At 40.1% G+C, this 14,419-nt stretch overlaps 3 protein-coding genes across 12 annotated transcripts in view; 2 read left to right on the forward strand and 1 right to left on the reverse strand.

Annotated features, from left to right (window-relative positions):
* CLTC (clathrin heavy chain) overlaps positions 1–6,984 on the forward strand; it is a 68,571-nt gene extending 61,587 nt beyond the window's left edge. For 6 of the 8 annotated variants that reach the window (XM_036340161.1, XM_036340162.1, XM_036340158.1 and 3 more), the window contains one exon: positions 530–3,501. In XM_036340161.1, the coding sequence (XP_036196054.1) occupies positions 530–654 (125 nt within the window). In that variant the 3' untranslated portion in view covers positions 655–3,501. Of the gene's footprint in view, positions 1–529; positions 3,502–5,538; positions 5,673–6,412 lie in introns of those variants that run through there. The other 2 variants (XR_004972791.1, XR_004972792.1) reach the window with 1 other exon arrangement.
* On the reverse strand, positions 5,617–8,958 carry PTRH2 (peptidyl-tRNA hydrolase 2). 2 transcript variants are annotated; one of them, XM_036340169.1, is made up of 2 exons: positions 8,757–8,958; positions 5,617–6,240 (listed from the first exon to the last, which is right to left on the reverse strand). In XM_036340169.1, the coding sequence occupies exon 2, from the start codon at positions 6,238–6,240 to the stop codon at positions 5,701–5,703; it is 540 nt and encodes a 179-aa protein (XP_036196062.1). In that variant the 5' UTR covers positions 8,757–8,958; the 3' UTR covers positions 5,617–5,700. The 2 variants fall into 2 exon arrangements, with proteins under 2 accessions (XP_036196062.1, XP_036196063.1); XM_036340170.1 differs by lacking the exon at positions 8,757–8,958 and adding an exon at positions 8,290–8,687.
* A 37-nt stretch (positions 8,959–8,995) lies between these two features.
* Positions 8,996–14,419, forward strand: part of VMP1 (vacuole membrane protein 1) — a 109,632-nt gene continuing 104,208 nt past the window's right edge. The window contains exon 1 of one of the 2 annotated variants that reach the window (XM_036340165.1): positions 8,996–9,129. The gene's annotated coding sequence lies outside the window, so the exon portion shown is untranslated. Of the gene's footprint in view, positions 9,130–9,178; positions 9,321–14,419 lie in introns of those variants that run through there. The other variant, XM_036340166.1, reaches the window with a different exon arrangement.

The raw sequence follows: 14,419 nt of genomic DNA on the forward strand, positions 1-14,419 counted from the left end.
ATATTTGAATATGTCTTGCTATTTTTAATTGCTTTCTCTAAATTAGTACTAGATTCTTTGCTCAAATGCATTAGGTTTCATTATCATGTAGATGTGCTTAAATCAGAAATTTAAATATAACTTTAACATTTCAGTTATGTTAAAACCATGTCTGTTAAACAATTGTTTTCCTGTGCTAATTATATTGTCACCAAATATAATGTGCAAACACCATGTTATAAAAAGGCTTATTAGTAGATCTCTTGCCTGCTGTCAAGCATGCATGTGCATACTGCTTTAGGTGATATGAAGTAACATAACTACTGTCACAGTTCTGACCCTTAGTTCTGCACTGTTTGTTGGCTTTATAGGCAGGACCCTTCTTAGGGTGACTGTCATGCCAAAATTGTGGCAGTCAGAAGTGCTCCCCAAAACTCAAAGTTGTGATTATGCTACTAGAGGGGAGATTGGAGTGTGATAGTCCTACAATACTAACAATTTTTACTGCCTCCTTGCCCCGCCCCCGCTCCTTTTTGTTTTCCATCTTTAGGTCAGCCCCAGTTGATGCTGACAGCAGGACCCAGTGTTGCAGTCCCTCCCCAGGCACCTTTTGGCTATGGTTATACTGCACCACCCTATGGGCAGCCACAGCCTGGCTTTGGGTACAGCATGTGAAACGGAAAGCTGATCCTGTAGTCGCCTATTTTCGTACTGAAACATCGTCTCTACCCACTTCTCAGTTTATAACAGAGGAAAACAGGCACATGTTCTTGTAACCCTTATTTCATGAAGGACTGCGTTTTGTTTCTAACTATAAACTTGGATCACCTATGTAAAAGCTTATTTCACATTCCGCATCATTTTAGAATTTATTTTCAAAGGGGAATAGTTTCAATGTTTTATTCATCTGGGCTTTTTTTCTTCCCTTTTGTTCTTTGAAGAACTGCCTAATATTCAATCTGTTGTGAAGAACCTGATTTGCACTCTGTAGTGTTTAAGAAAAACTCTAATATTGAAGCTCTTAAATTTAGTGTATGTAAACAGCTTACAACATGTATTGTCTAAATGCATTTAAATCTCTTTTATTCAAAGAAAAGCTAAAGCAAAAATATTGGTATGTGACCATGCAAGACTGTCAGTGCAACAAAGACAACACTAATCATTATCAGCACATCCTACACTGGACTACAGTGCTCTCCAAAGTATTGGGAAAATGCATTACAGACAACTTGCCTGACTTTTCAATGAGCATAAGAGGCCCTCTAACCTATGCAGGTTTCCTGATTACGCATATAGAAAATGCTAGTGTGTTTTTGCTCACTCCATATGTAACAGGTGCCCTTATGTTGTGCTGTATCCTGTGCTTTTTCTGTGGGACCATTCCATTCAAGAACAAAGAGCACCATGATTCCAATCTGTGTGTATTTACTAACCCTTCCCTGAGGTTTGTGTATGTTGGATATTGTGGTGTTTTAGATCACTGAGTGTACAGAAGAGAGAATTCAAACAAAATATTGCTGTTCTTCAGTTTTGTTTGTGAAATTTGAAAATACTCAAATTTAAAATAAATTACTGGACTGTGGAAATAACATGTAGAATGGCAGTTTTAATTAAATACCTCTCAAACTTAAACCAAAGGAACCATGGTTTTGGTAGTTCCATATTGGATTCCAAGGGTAGGGAGGTATGAGAGCAGAAATGGAATGAGGATCGGGACATGTGAAAACACATATCACATTTATAACATAAGGCACACTATAGCGGGCTACATTTCAGCTATCTCCATCATATTAACCAAGTAGCACTTTTAAGTTTTATCTAAGCATTTTACTTCAATGAACAAGGTCATGATATGAAATTATATTAACTTGATATAAACATATAGAAACATGTAGTTCATGCTATTCCTCACCATGAAATTGTAAGGGTCCCCAAATTATGGGTAGTTTAAGGTGATTTTTTTTTAAACCAGTGTTTGAATCCAACTCTTGGCTGATGGTTAAGAATGTTACTTTAAGTTCATTTCACTATTAATTATCAGTAGAGTTAGAGAGCCCCCTACTTAGCCTTGTATTGCCACAGAAGGGTCTTTTTTTTTTTTTTTTTTTTTAACGTAGAACCTCTTTTCGTTCCCTATCTTTAATTTCCACCCTATTTTCCTATAGGAAATTACAGTATTAGCTGGAAAATCACCCCTTTTTTTGTTTGTCCTAGTGAAGACATCTTGCTATTCAGGATCTGGCTGCACTTTTGTTTCTGCTGGATCTCTGCTCCCTGTTTTCATCATTATGAAAATTAAGAGGGAGAATAGTAATGGTCCTAGTGAGCCTATTCTTTTCAGACTCAACATGTGTTCTAGACCTTCAGTCTCTTCCCTCCCTTCTCTAATAGAATCAAATTAAAATACTTAAGGTTTACTTACAGCATACTTTAAGACGTTTTTTTTAAGAACAACAAAAAAATCTTGTGCTGTAATACTGAGTTGCCACTTAAGCCTTCTATAATGGGCTAGAGTAGAAAGAGGAACTGCTTTGACTTGGGTTCAAATCCTGAACAAGATGAACTTCTGAGCTTGTTCCCTGAGTAATTTTCAGAATTCTTTGCAAGACTGTGTTTAAATCACAAAATGCCTAGCTCAAGACTAGACAATAGTAAGTGTTGTACAATAAGTAGTAGAATGAATTGGTAATAAACTGTATTTTAAAGGATTTCCTAACATGACTCTGGATGATGGTCTTGGAGAAGGGATTAAAAACAATTAACCAAGGGTACTAAGAGTCCTTAGCACTTTCGATGTAACTGAAACAGGATAGAGGAAGGGGAGACATTACTGGGAAACTTCTCAGAAGGTAAGCATGCTTTCAGTGATCTTCCCTAATATCCAAATACAGCCTTTGTACAAAACCTGTGATGTTTGTTGACAACTATTTCAACATAGGCAGTATAACAGCAGAAGACTAACGGGTGATCTCCGAGTAGGGCCGCTTAACTTTGCTGTAAATTGATTTAGTCACACAGACATTCTCACTCTAGTGGTTCTCAAACTTTTTCTTTAGGATCCTTTTATACTCTTAAATCATTGAAGGTCCCAAAGAGTTTTAGTTTATATGGGGTTGCATTTATTGATATTTACTGTATTAGTAGTTAAAACAAATTTTAAAAATTATTAAATCCATTTAAATGTAATAGTAATAAACTCACTCCATGTTAACATAAAGAATTATAAATTAACTGTATGTCCCAGAACAAAGATCAAGTGATAAGAGTGGCTGGCATTGTACTATTTTTTAATAACTTTCTTCAGAGTTTGTCTTAACAGAAGACTGCTGGATTCTCATATGCTTCTATATTCAATCTGTTATATGTTTTTGTTGAAGTACATGAAGAAAGTATGGTTTCACAGATTTGTAACTAGGAAAGTATTTTAATAGCCTTTTTAGATACTTGGGGTTAGTTGAAATGTGGAATCTGAAATTATAAAAGTGAACTTTTCATACTGTTGTATTAAAATCCATTGGTCTATCTTTATTTTGAATGGATCTTTTACCCATGCATGATTTGTACCCTCATGCATTGGTTATGTGGAAGACAGATTTACTACATTACATAGCTCTTCAAAATGTTAACACATTATATATTTGTGAGAAACACTGATCTTACCAGGAAAGTGTTAAGTTTGGGGAAGCTTGGATGAAAGGCAGATATAAGTTTTCCTACATCCTGTCAATTGTTATTTATGAGGAGACTGCTACCAAACATTCAGATCTGGATAACCAGTTTGTTGGTGGTTCTTGCCAGTAAAAATTTTCCATGATAAAAGCAGCTAGTTCAGCTCACCACTCAGCCTCACAAGTATTTTTGTCCTATTTCAGTGTGCACCAGAAGTGTTTAATGCTACACAGAATATTAAGATAAATAGTTAAGGGTCAAATTTAATAATATTGTTAGTGCTTCATCCAGGGTGAATTTTTTTTTTTAATTGTGGGGAGGGCAGTGAAAACTACTTGTACAGGTAGGTGCCACTGCCTTCATTTGTGAAAGGTGCCAGCAGTTTTACCCATGGTGTAAAAGGAAAATAATGTGTTAATATTATAAAAATAGTTTTAACCCCCTGAAAGTGTATTAGAGAACCCATGGGCTCTGCCCATACTTTGAAACCTGTAAGATTATGAATTCTATTAAATAAACACTAAGTACAGGTAAACTAGAGAACAAAATGTATCACCAGAATTTGCATACAATTCATCCTAACAGATACGCCATGACTTATTACAATTACTTGAATCAGCCACAGCAGGCCATTCTGTGGGGAATGCAATTCTTTGAACGTAGAACCAACAGTCTGAGGCAAGCCTCAGAAATTACCTGAGCCAGAACCATGCATCTAGGATTGAGTTCAATTCAATTACACTTTGTTGCATCACTTTTGAATCTAGTAGTGTAAACATTCTCTTCAGAAACAGTTGCTACTGTGGCATCATTTAGTTGCAATTTCTCCTGTGCTATAATATGCCAGTGTAAGTGGTATAAAACTGACCAAATATTATAACTTTTAAGGCTGCCTGCCAACTCCTTTAAACTTATACCTTAGTTGTGCTATCATGCTGCTTATGTTGAAGTTAACTGCTAATTAATGCTAATTGTTGAAGTTAACATGGAGAGTTGAAGCCACTTAGCATGCGCCTGTTATCAAAATTCTCCCTGGCATCATAATTCTTAGGGATACACTAAATTTAGAAATACTGCCAGGATCCCCCTAAAAGGCTCTCAGAAAAAGGGCTTTTTGCAAGAATACATTGCAAAAAGGGTAGAAGCTGTAGTTTTGGGAGCTGGGAAGCTGGTATAGTAATACTGGAATTATGTCATGTTAATTGTATAAAGATCAAAAGGGAAATAAAGATGCCCATAAATAATTGAATTACCTAATTCCTTCAGTTCTGGATAAACAATGAGATGTGATGACATACTACTTTTACTTCATACTACTTTTACTTCACAGTGACCATAAATTCCTACATGTGCCCATTACCACCTTTAAGGTCCATACAAGTCACTTCACCAGTTTCAATGCTTTCACTGTTAGGAAAGGGGGGAAGTGAAGCAGTTTTTATAGGCGATGATGTAGAACCACTGCTGAGAACCTTTGGCCAGGGGGTCTGAGAAATGAGCATGAAACTGCACAGGTGGGTTATATCAATGCTATTAAACCTCAACTTTGAGACATAAATTTTAAAAATCTAGCAGGTTAGAGTCTAAAGCCTTTTGTGGGTGGCTATACATCTATTAATAAAGTAGGTGCTCAGTCATCCATAAAGTTATGGTAGGAAAGAACCTGCATCCAATGGGACTACCTTTGAACCCCTGATCCTCTCCAATGGTGACAGCAACATAGTCTTGGGGAAGAAGAGCTATTAACATGCAGAGGGACCTAACCATGCAAAGGAAATGCTGTTTCCCCCCTTGTAATCCAATTTTGTTGTGAACTGTTTCTCTTAAGTATTTTTTGTTTCAGGACTTAAACCACTAGGACAATTTAACCAACTTTTTTTTTCTTTTTAGCCCAAGATAACTGTGTAACTGTGCCAAGTACATGACAGAAGAACATGGCAACAGATTTTCACCTCAAGAACACTTAAATTGGGGGAAGAAACTCAGCTTTTATTGTTAGAATTTGACAGTTTCAAACATTTGTGGTGAGACAATCATGATACAAAATTCTATCTAGTAAAGTTTTAGGTGACCAGTGACTTTGTCAATTAGGTCTGCTGGTCCTGGCCCAATTCCCAGGACAGTTTGAGAACCTGGTGCAATCTGAGTACGTCCAGCATCTTGGATTAAACTTACAGTCAGTCCCAGCGTCTTTGCGTGGGTCAGTAATGCAATCAGAGTTTCTTCATCAGGGGCTTTGACCACCACTTTGGGCTGGCCACAGTATTCCCACTGTTTGAGCAGTTCGGGATTTTTCCTTTGAATTTGCTTGTAGGCAGAAACAGCAGCATGAGAACACTGGGCAGCCACTTTCCCTTTTCCCATCTTTAAGTCATTTCGAACCACAAGAATCATTTTGTACTCCCCACTCTCTCCTAAGATGCTCGCTTCAGTTCTGGTTGCTGTGTTTGTCTCGTTCACTGAGCTTTTGGGGATCATCCCAAAGCGCACACGGAGGCCCCAGCCCAAGCACATGCCACAAGCTACTCCAGCAGCCACGCTGAGTGCACCAGGATGAGCCAAATACTCCATTACCAAGGATTTGGAGAGCATCTGAAAGGAAAGGAAAAAGGTTATCACTACACAGCAGTGAAAAGTTACAGGCTTATCAAATACCTTAATAGTATATAAGCAACAGTATTTTTAAAACTCTGAGGTCACCCAGAAAAAAGGCACAATATATTTTGAATCTTATGTGTGTACTGCTTTTTCTCCTCTGTACTAGAAAAAATTTCAAGAATACAGATGAAGCAATTTAAGTCATTTTGAATCTCAAAGTAAGAAGTATCTCTTGTTCTTGGCTACAACAAAGCTCTGTTCCTCAGAAAGGAAATGTCCTGTTTTACCAAGATGCCCGAAGGGTCTAAAGAAACCAAGAATAACTCCCCCACCCCCTTTTCTGGAATATAGTGCTTATTTAATTGTTTCTTCATAATGCAATGTGGGATGGTACCAGCGCCTCAGAGAAGTTCCTGGTTGTTTATGTAATGGGTCTGGAGTGAGGTGCCTTGCTAACATTTACTAGATCTGAGCATAGAGTGCTGTAAGTCTTACAAGTGAACATTTGTCCCATTGGACATTATTGTAAGTGCAAAGCTAATACACAAGACGAACCCAATTTCATTTTACATACAAACACAAACTATTTTTTGCATTTAATATACAGTGAATTTACCAGAGTGCTTTATATAAAAACAAAGGGAGATTATCCTTTATCCTTTATCTTAAAAATTAATTCTTGTTATCCCAGAAAAGCTGTTCATGGTATCTGAGTCACCAATAAAACGTATCAGTCTACATTTGAGGTTATTGGATTCATGTGATTCTGTGGCACAAGTCCTGGAAATATAGATTTTATCATAAATTTTCTTTTTATTCTCGTTAAATTAGGACATTGATGCTTTAAAAATTTATATGGTAAATTATATGCAGTCTTATCAAACAGTTTAATATAAGGATAGTGCAGGGAAGGGAGTGTTAAACCTTATGAGATGTAATTCATATACTATAAAATTAACTTTTAACAAGTACAATTCATGTTTGAAAGTAAAAAATACTGAAATCAGTTTTAAATTGTATATTGCATTTTGTTTGACCAAAAGACATCTTGGTCAGAGATGTCTGGCAAATAAAAAAGATAGAGGTATCTCCCACATTTCGAAAATCCATGTTACATCACTCGCTTTTGTGAAAAACCTACATTAGTACCTGCTTTCAGTAACCAACATTCTAAACCTTTTACTTCCATTACTGTTGCTATGAAAATAAAAGGAAAATATTCGCCTCATTTTAAAGATAAGAATCAGAGAAGCTGCTCATCCACAGTAACATGACTAATAGGAGCAGTATTAAAACGTACTATCAAGGTCATGATACAAAGCTCATCTTCAAAGCTTTATTCCCAAATCATCATACGCTGAAGACCCCTAAAGCCTTTCTTGAGCTCCAAACTTGAATTTCCAGCTTCTGCTAGTTTCACCACTTAGATGTCTATGAAGTACTCTAAACTGAACTCAGTATCTTCCCTTCCCTCTCAAACTTCCTTTTTCTGTATTCTTGATTTCTAAGTAACTCTGGACTTTTCTGTCCTCCCACCCAGTCACCAAAACTTGTTGATCTGTCTTAAACCATCTTATCTAAGCAGTGCCCCAATTATCTCTTGGCCAAAAGCCTCTAAAATTAACTTCACTACCTCTCATCTTTCCACATTTGCTTCACTTGTGCCCTAGTTCATCCTAGTCCATCTGCCAGTATAATTATGCTCCTAAAACACAAACCTGAGTCTACTTCCCTGCTCAAAAATCACTGGGTAAACGCCCCTAAAGGATAAAACAAATCCCTTTGCACGAATTTACAGCGCTACCCAATTTGGTTACAACCTACTGTATCCTTCTACCCTCCTGCTACTTACTGTACTACCCAGACACACCAAATTACTAGGTCCCTTCAAGCAGCAATCTTCCCCTGCAATTATTTTCCTTCACCTAAACACACAAACAAAAACATCTTCTTTACTCCTTAAGGCGCAGTTCAAATGCCTGCCTCTAAAATATTTACCAACCCCCAGTCTTAACTATTCTTCCCAGCTGCTGTAGCACTTACACGTAACTCCTCCTGTGGGTCACAGTCTCTGGCGTCTACTTCTTTAATATTTCAATTAAAGAAATATTTCTCTAGCCATTATGTCTGGGAACCAAATTTTCGATCATATTCTTAGAACTCCCCCCGCCCCCTTTTTTTTTTCCTTCGTAGGGCTCAACAACTCGATACGATGGGGGATTTCAATAAAAACTCAGCAGAGTGCGAGGCCTGCTCGGTGTTCTCCCACATTCGGAGCGAGCACATCGATGCTGCCCGAATGGAGGCTTTGCCTGGGAACTGAAAATTCTGGGCCCGTCCCCTGCCCAGCATCTTGGTCCCTTCTTCCAAAGGATGGCTGGCAGAGCAGGAACAGTGGCTCCAGCAGCTTTGGGGCGGCAGAAAGTTTACGAAGATGAAAGGGTGGGGGTGCGGGTTACGGAAAGAAACATCCCAACTGGAGAGAGGATGGAGAACGGCATCCCACCTACCTAGTGCGCTTCTCCTCGCCTCGCCCGCGTCTTGAGCTTCTTCACTTTGGAGGAGCAAGCACGCTGCGTCGCACGAGGTACCTCTTCCGCGGTTCCTGGACAACAAGTTCCGGATCAAGAACTGAGGAGAGAACAGTCATTCTCCCTCTCGCTCCGCCCACAGGTCCCGGACCGAAATCCTGCGTGCGACCGTCAGCCGAGGTTGCCGAAAGGAGGTGGGAACGATTCTCTTCAGGAGACGGTCTCCCGGGGGAACACGGACCGGAAGTGACGTACCGAGTTCCGGTTTTGCTGGAGCCCAGCGGCGGGTGTGAGAGTCGGTCAGGTGCCGCTTGTAGGACCCGGAGATCCGGAGCAGCCGGGGTCAGAGCGGGTAGGTAAACGAGTCCGGGGAATTGGGGACGGAAGCCCGAGACTTTCCTCAGAGCTCAGCCTCTTCCGGAGCTCTCCCACTTACGCCGTGCAGACCTGGGGCACCGTGATTTCGACTTCAAGCAGTGTTTTCGGGGGCTGCGGACTCTGGATGTCTGGCGGTAGCCAGCTTATCTGGGACACCGCTCCCAGGTTGGCCACCGGTACACCGAACCCACACACCTTACTCCCGACCATTTGCCTTGAGCGCCACTGATTGGCAAGCCGTTCTAAGCTGCTGCTTCCTTCCCCGGTTTCTAGGACTTTAGAGTAAAGGGAGATCTTCCCTGCTGATGACCAAGCTGTTTAGAAGCATACGCTTTTAAGCAAAATTCAGACGTGTTGTTTCATGTATATCTTGTTCTTGTTTTTTATTTAGAAAAAATTTTCACACTTGTCTGAAACGAGGTGACAAGGTTGTTGAGATGTGGAATTATATAGATTAGAGGTTATCGTTAGTTTTAATAGCTAGTAAATTTGCGTGTTGACTTTGTAACTACCAAACACTGATCTTATAGTCATTGGTAAATTTTTTTAATTGATTTGAGAGAGAGAGAGAGAGAGAGAGAAACATCGATGTGATAGAGAAACTTCAGTTGCCTCCCATACGTACACCCCCACGGGACAGGGAGCCCAAAACCTGTGTATGGGTGTTCCCGGGGATGCTCCAACCAACCGGCCAGGGCTGGTCTCATATTCTTTTTGTTCAGTTCAGTTCAGTCATGGAGGAACTGATTTCTCACTGTCCATCTTCTTCCTGTCTTTGGCTTGAATAACCACTTTTTAGAATTGTAAAATATCATCAAACTTTGAGTCAAAGACCTGGATTGAAGTCCAACATTTATTGAGTGAAAGTTGACAGATTACCTAACTTTCTGAGCTGGTTGGTAAAGGCGCTGTTCATTTTATTTCATAGAATGTCACAATGATTGAGATAGTAAATGTGAAATCACTATGTAAGTGAAAATATGGTGATATTGTCATTTTACTCTGAAATCTGGACATGTCTAGTGCAGAATACTGTTCCTTTGCATCTCTTCAAAATTTGGTGTTTTATGTTGTGTAGTATTTATCAGAAAGTATTATCATACATTTCTCTGAGATGATCTTTGCCCTACTTTCGAACACAATAAAAGCTAGCCAGGAATAATTAGATACTGTAATCCATTGAGTTAGTCACTTTAATTAATAAGTAGGTGGCCGGAAAATGAGTATAGCTTTGTATTTGAGAGTCTAAGTCTGATCTTTTTTGGTCATCATGTATTATTACTTAAGAATTTACAAGTACAGAGGAAGCTGAGGTTTTTGGTGCTTATATATAGTTAAATACCTATTGAATGCAGTATTTAGAAGTAGAAGCAACCTCTGTGAACATATAGTTAGGTTTTTCTCATTTAATAGGAGAAAATTGAGGACTAGAAACAGTCAGTATTGGCTCGCCTGAGGTCCTATGGCTTAGGTAGTGCCAGAACCTGAACTGGAAATGAGATCCCAGGTGTTCTTTCTGTTCTGCTCAGGTTGTCTCTAGGCATCTTTGTATTGTTTGCTAGTATTTCCTGGTTTGCATGAAAATGATTTCTCTCATGTAGTAAAGAGATATATATATATGTGTGTATACATCCATCCCTTCCCCCTTTAGTCTTGTAAATTCCATGAAAACAAAAACGCTATGATTGGCAAGATTTGCAGTGGAGTGTTATAAGGAAAGAAAATTAGTTCTATTCTTCAGAACAGTTATTCTGAGTTCATGCTTTTTTAGTATCAGGTATCGAGGTATCTTCTTTCTGGCAAGTGGAAAAGACAGAGGATCTTTGTAACACATGTCTTCTCAGTTAATACGTATGAGAAGCTGTATTAATTACTTTGCTCCTGCTAAAAAAATTTCTCCAAGCTGTTTGTAATTTCATCATTCTGTTATTCTAGAGGCTCGGTGCATGAAATTGGTGCACAGGTAGGGTCCCTAAGCCTGGTTGGCGATCAATGCCAATCGGGGCCTTCTTACTGCTGGCCGGGGCCTTCCTTCTCTGGCTGCCAGGCGCCAGCTGGGGCCTCCCTTCCCTGGCTGATGGCTGATGGCTGCTGGCTGCTGGTGGGGGCCTCCCTTCCCTGGCTGCCACCTTCCAGCTGGGGCCTTCCTTCATTCCATGCCGCCTACTGGTGGTCAGATCATGTCATAGCAAGCTATTGAACTCCTGAGGGGCCACTTTGCATATTAGCCTTTTATATATATAGACTAGAGGCCCAGTGCACAAAAATTTGTACACTCGGCAGGGGAGGGGGTCCCTCAGCCCAGCCTGCGCCCTCTCACAGTCCGGGAGCCCTCAGGGGATGTCCTACTGATGGCTTAGGCCTACTTCTGTAGGAGGCGACCAGGCAGGCCAATCAGGGGACAGCGCTGCCCCAATCACCCCGCTGCTGCCAGCCTCCCTCTGCGGGAGGCAACCGAGCGGCCGATCAGGGGATGGCACCAGAAGGCGCAGCCTCACCTCATCCCCATCACCCCTCTGCCACCACTGGTAGCTGTTGCCTCCTATTGGGGTCCTGCCAGCAGGTCCAGGGTTCCCAAAGGTGTGGACGGAGTCGGCGAAGAATGAAGGACACGGAGGCAGCGTTCAGTTGATCAGCATAGCGAGGTTCTCTTTTTTATTGTTCTATTACATCTATTTTTATACCATTTCATCCTATAAGCATGCCTCTATAATCACATCATGGTATGTTTTGGGTAACGTTCTATAGTTCCTTCTTTCTTATCTGACCTTTGCCAAAAATCCTGTCTCTGTCTAGTTCTGTTGATTTTAATGTGGTCTAGGTTAATCTCTGTGTTCCATCACAAGGGCTTTTCCAAAGTCACTGCTCTACTGATAGGCTACAAGGAAGTGACTGAAGGAGATTATCCTACCCAGTAAAGGTTATATCCTCCCAGCCTCGCTGCTTGCCTTCCCTGGGACTGCCCTGTGGTGGTGGCTCTCCAGGGGTATAGGCTTGGTGCTTTCCCTGGTGGGAAGACCCCTGGGTATGTGGGCCCAACAAGTCCCAAATTTATTGCCAACAGTCTTAGTCCAAGTTCTTCATAAGTAGTACATGGTATTTCTGTAACACTAGGGGTATTTACTGATTTATTCTCTTCCTTAGTCCTGTTAATAATCCCTGACCTGGGGAAACAACCTTTCTCGGGGAGGTGGTCCTGTTTAAAACATAGTGCTAAGAAGGGGAGCAAACATATGCCATATACGCCTGGTCCCTTGAAACATAAGCTGTGCAGATGTTTCTTCCCTGCAGCGACTGTGTCAAGCAGCAAGGGTGGACCGGCTTCCGGCAAATTCCCCCATTTTTATTTTTTAAATGACAGCGCACGTAAATCAGCGGCCACCTCTCGGATTGGATTGTTTAAGACTCGGAAAAAGACTTGTTTGTGATTTTGCTAACAGGTTAGTCCGAGGCTTAACCCTATATCGGCTCCCCACAGCCTCCCCCCACCCCCCTTCGCCATTCCCTCCCTCTCCCTGCTGGCACATGCCTTGGCTGGCCTGGCGCCGCCTGCTCACCGGCCCCACTTCCTGCCAACTGGTCATTCCGTGGTTTGGTCAATTTGCATTATGCTTTTATTATATAGGGTTATTTCTTAATCTGTGGAGTCATTTCTGTAATTATTTCATTCTGGATAAATAGCCAATGTAGAAGAGTTAATTCTCTGTCTTGTTGGAAACTCTTTTTGCTTCCATTGATTGCACAAAACCTGTTTAGTCTCTCCCCTTTCTTGGAGATTGTAGGGCCAGGAACTTATTATCACTGCTATTTTTTGCCCACATGCTCTTTGTTGGTCTCACTTAAACTCCAGATTAGAGATGCAAACAAACTGAATGAATTGAATTGAAAACTTGTTTGTTGTTGTGTTAGTTAAAAATCTGTTTCCACAGACTTGCAAATATTGTGGAAGTAAACTTTTAAGGAGTTTATTGCTTGAAGAAACTCCTTATTTTGTCTGGGAAAGCAACTTTGTGTAGAGTGTGCTGAATTGATATTATGTGTTATGTAAATCCTATTTAAAGCTCATTTAAAAATATGCTTCTTAAAGGTTTTGGAGCTTTGAATAGGTGATATTTTTCTGTGTTAGATAAAAGATGATGCTTAAAGCTTAAGGTATTTTTAAGTTAAGCAAGAGCAACCTATTGAGTAATCCTCTATCAGCTGGTGTAACTATAATTGCTATGGAATTTGTCAGTAGTATTCCAGAAATACATATCTTTGTGGTATTTTCTCTTTTCTTCAGGTTCATTAATAATAATAACCCTGGTCTTTACAAATTTTTCTAAGAAGACCGGGTGGATAGTGATAAGAGTTAAGGCTATGAAGCTAAATTGCCTTGGTTCAAATTCCAGCTCTACTACTATGCAACCCTTGGGCTAGTTACTTAGCCTCTTGCAATCTCAATTTCCTCCTTGACAGTGTAGTCAGAATCTTTCTTGTTAGGGTTAAATGAATAGGTTTAAGTAAAGCATTTAGAATAGTGCCTGGCATTTAGTTGCCCATGATTATTATCATCAGCGTCATCATCATGTGGCCTACTGAGCAGTTGCTAAGAACTCTTTCCCAACCCTCTTCTGAAAGCAGGTCCTTATGTTGCTGTTTACTTGATTATTGTTTGCTTATTATTAACGAAGTGTCAGTAAATAAATGTATTTATATACACAGTTTCATTTTGTGAATGTTTTACAACATATGGGATTCTTAACAAAATGAGGCATTCTTGTAGGTCATTTTCTGAACCTTTTTGTATTATTGTTAACAGTTTATGTTGTAGGGATTCAGAATGAGTCACCACAAGGTGTGCCTTTGTGGTATGCAGATTATTTTCAGCTAAAGGTAACTAAGACCCTGCAGGATCGAGAAACTTCTGCCACCTTGTCCCACTTAACTACCTAGAAGAATTTGAATTAGAGGCCTTGCCCATAATAGGAGATTATCAGAAATAACCTCTTTTGATCTATGTATATGGCAGGGCAAACTACCAATTACTGAATATCTGCTGTAATCATCTTGCAGATGACACTCAAGCCCCAAGATGTCTTACTTACCTCGTCTTAAGCTCAGAATTTCATATATACCTCATTTTCCCTTTCTGTCTCCGAACCTTTTATGTAGTGGGGACTCTGACTCGCTGATGTATATAGGCTTTCCTTGCCCGTGAAATTAAATTTTTCTCTTATAAGTCTGTCTAGTGTTAATTTGATTATTCAGTCAACCAAAAAGAA

This window comes from Myotis myotis, unplaced genomic scaffold (assembly GCF_014108235.1).
Source record: "Myotis myotis isolate mMyoMyo1 unplaced genomic scaffold, mMyoMyo1.p scaffold_m19_p_17, whole genome shotgun sequence".
Lineage (NCBI taxonomy): Eukaryota > Metazoa > Chordata > Mammalia > Chiroptera > Vespertilionidae > Myotis > Myotis myotis.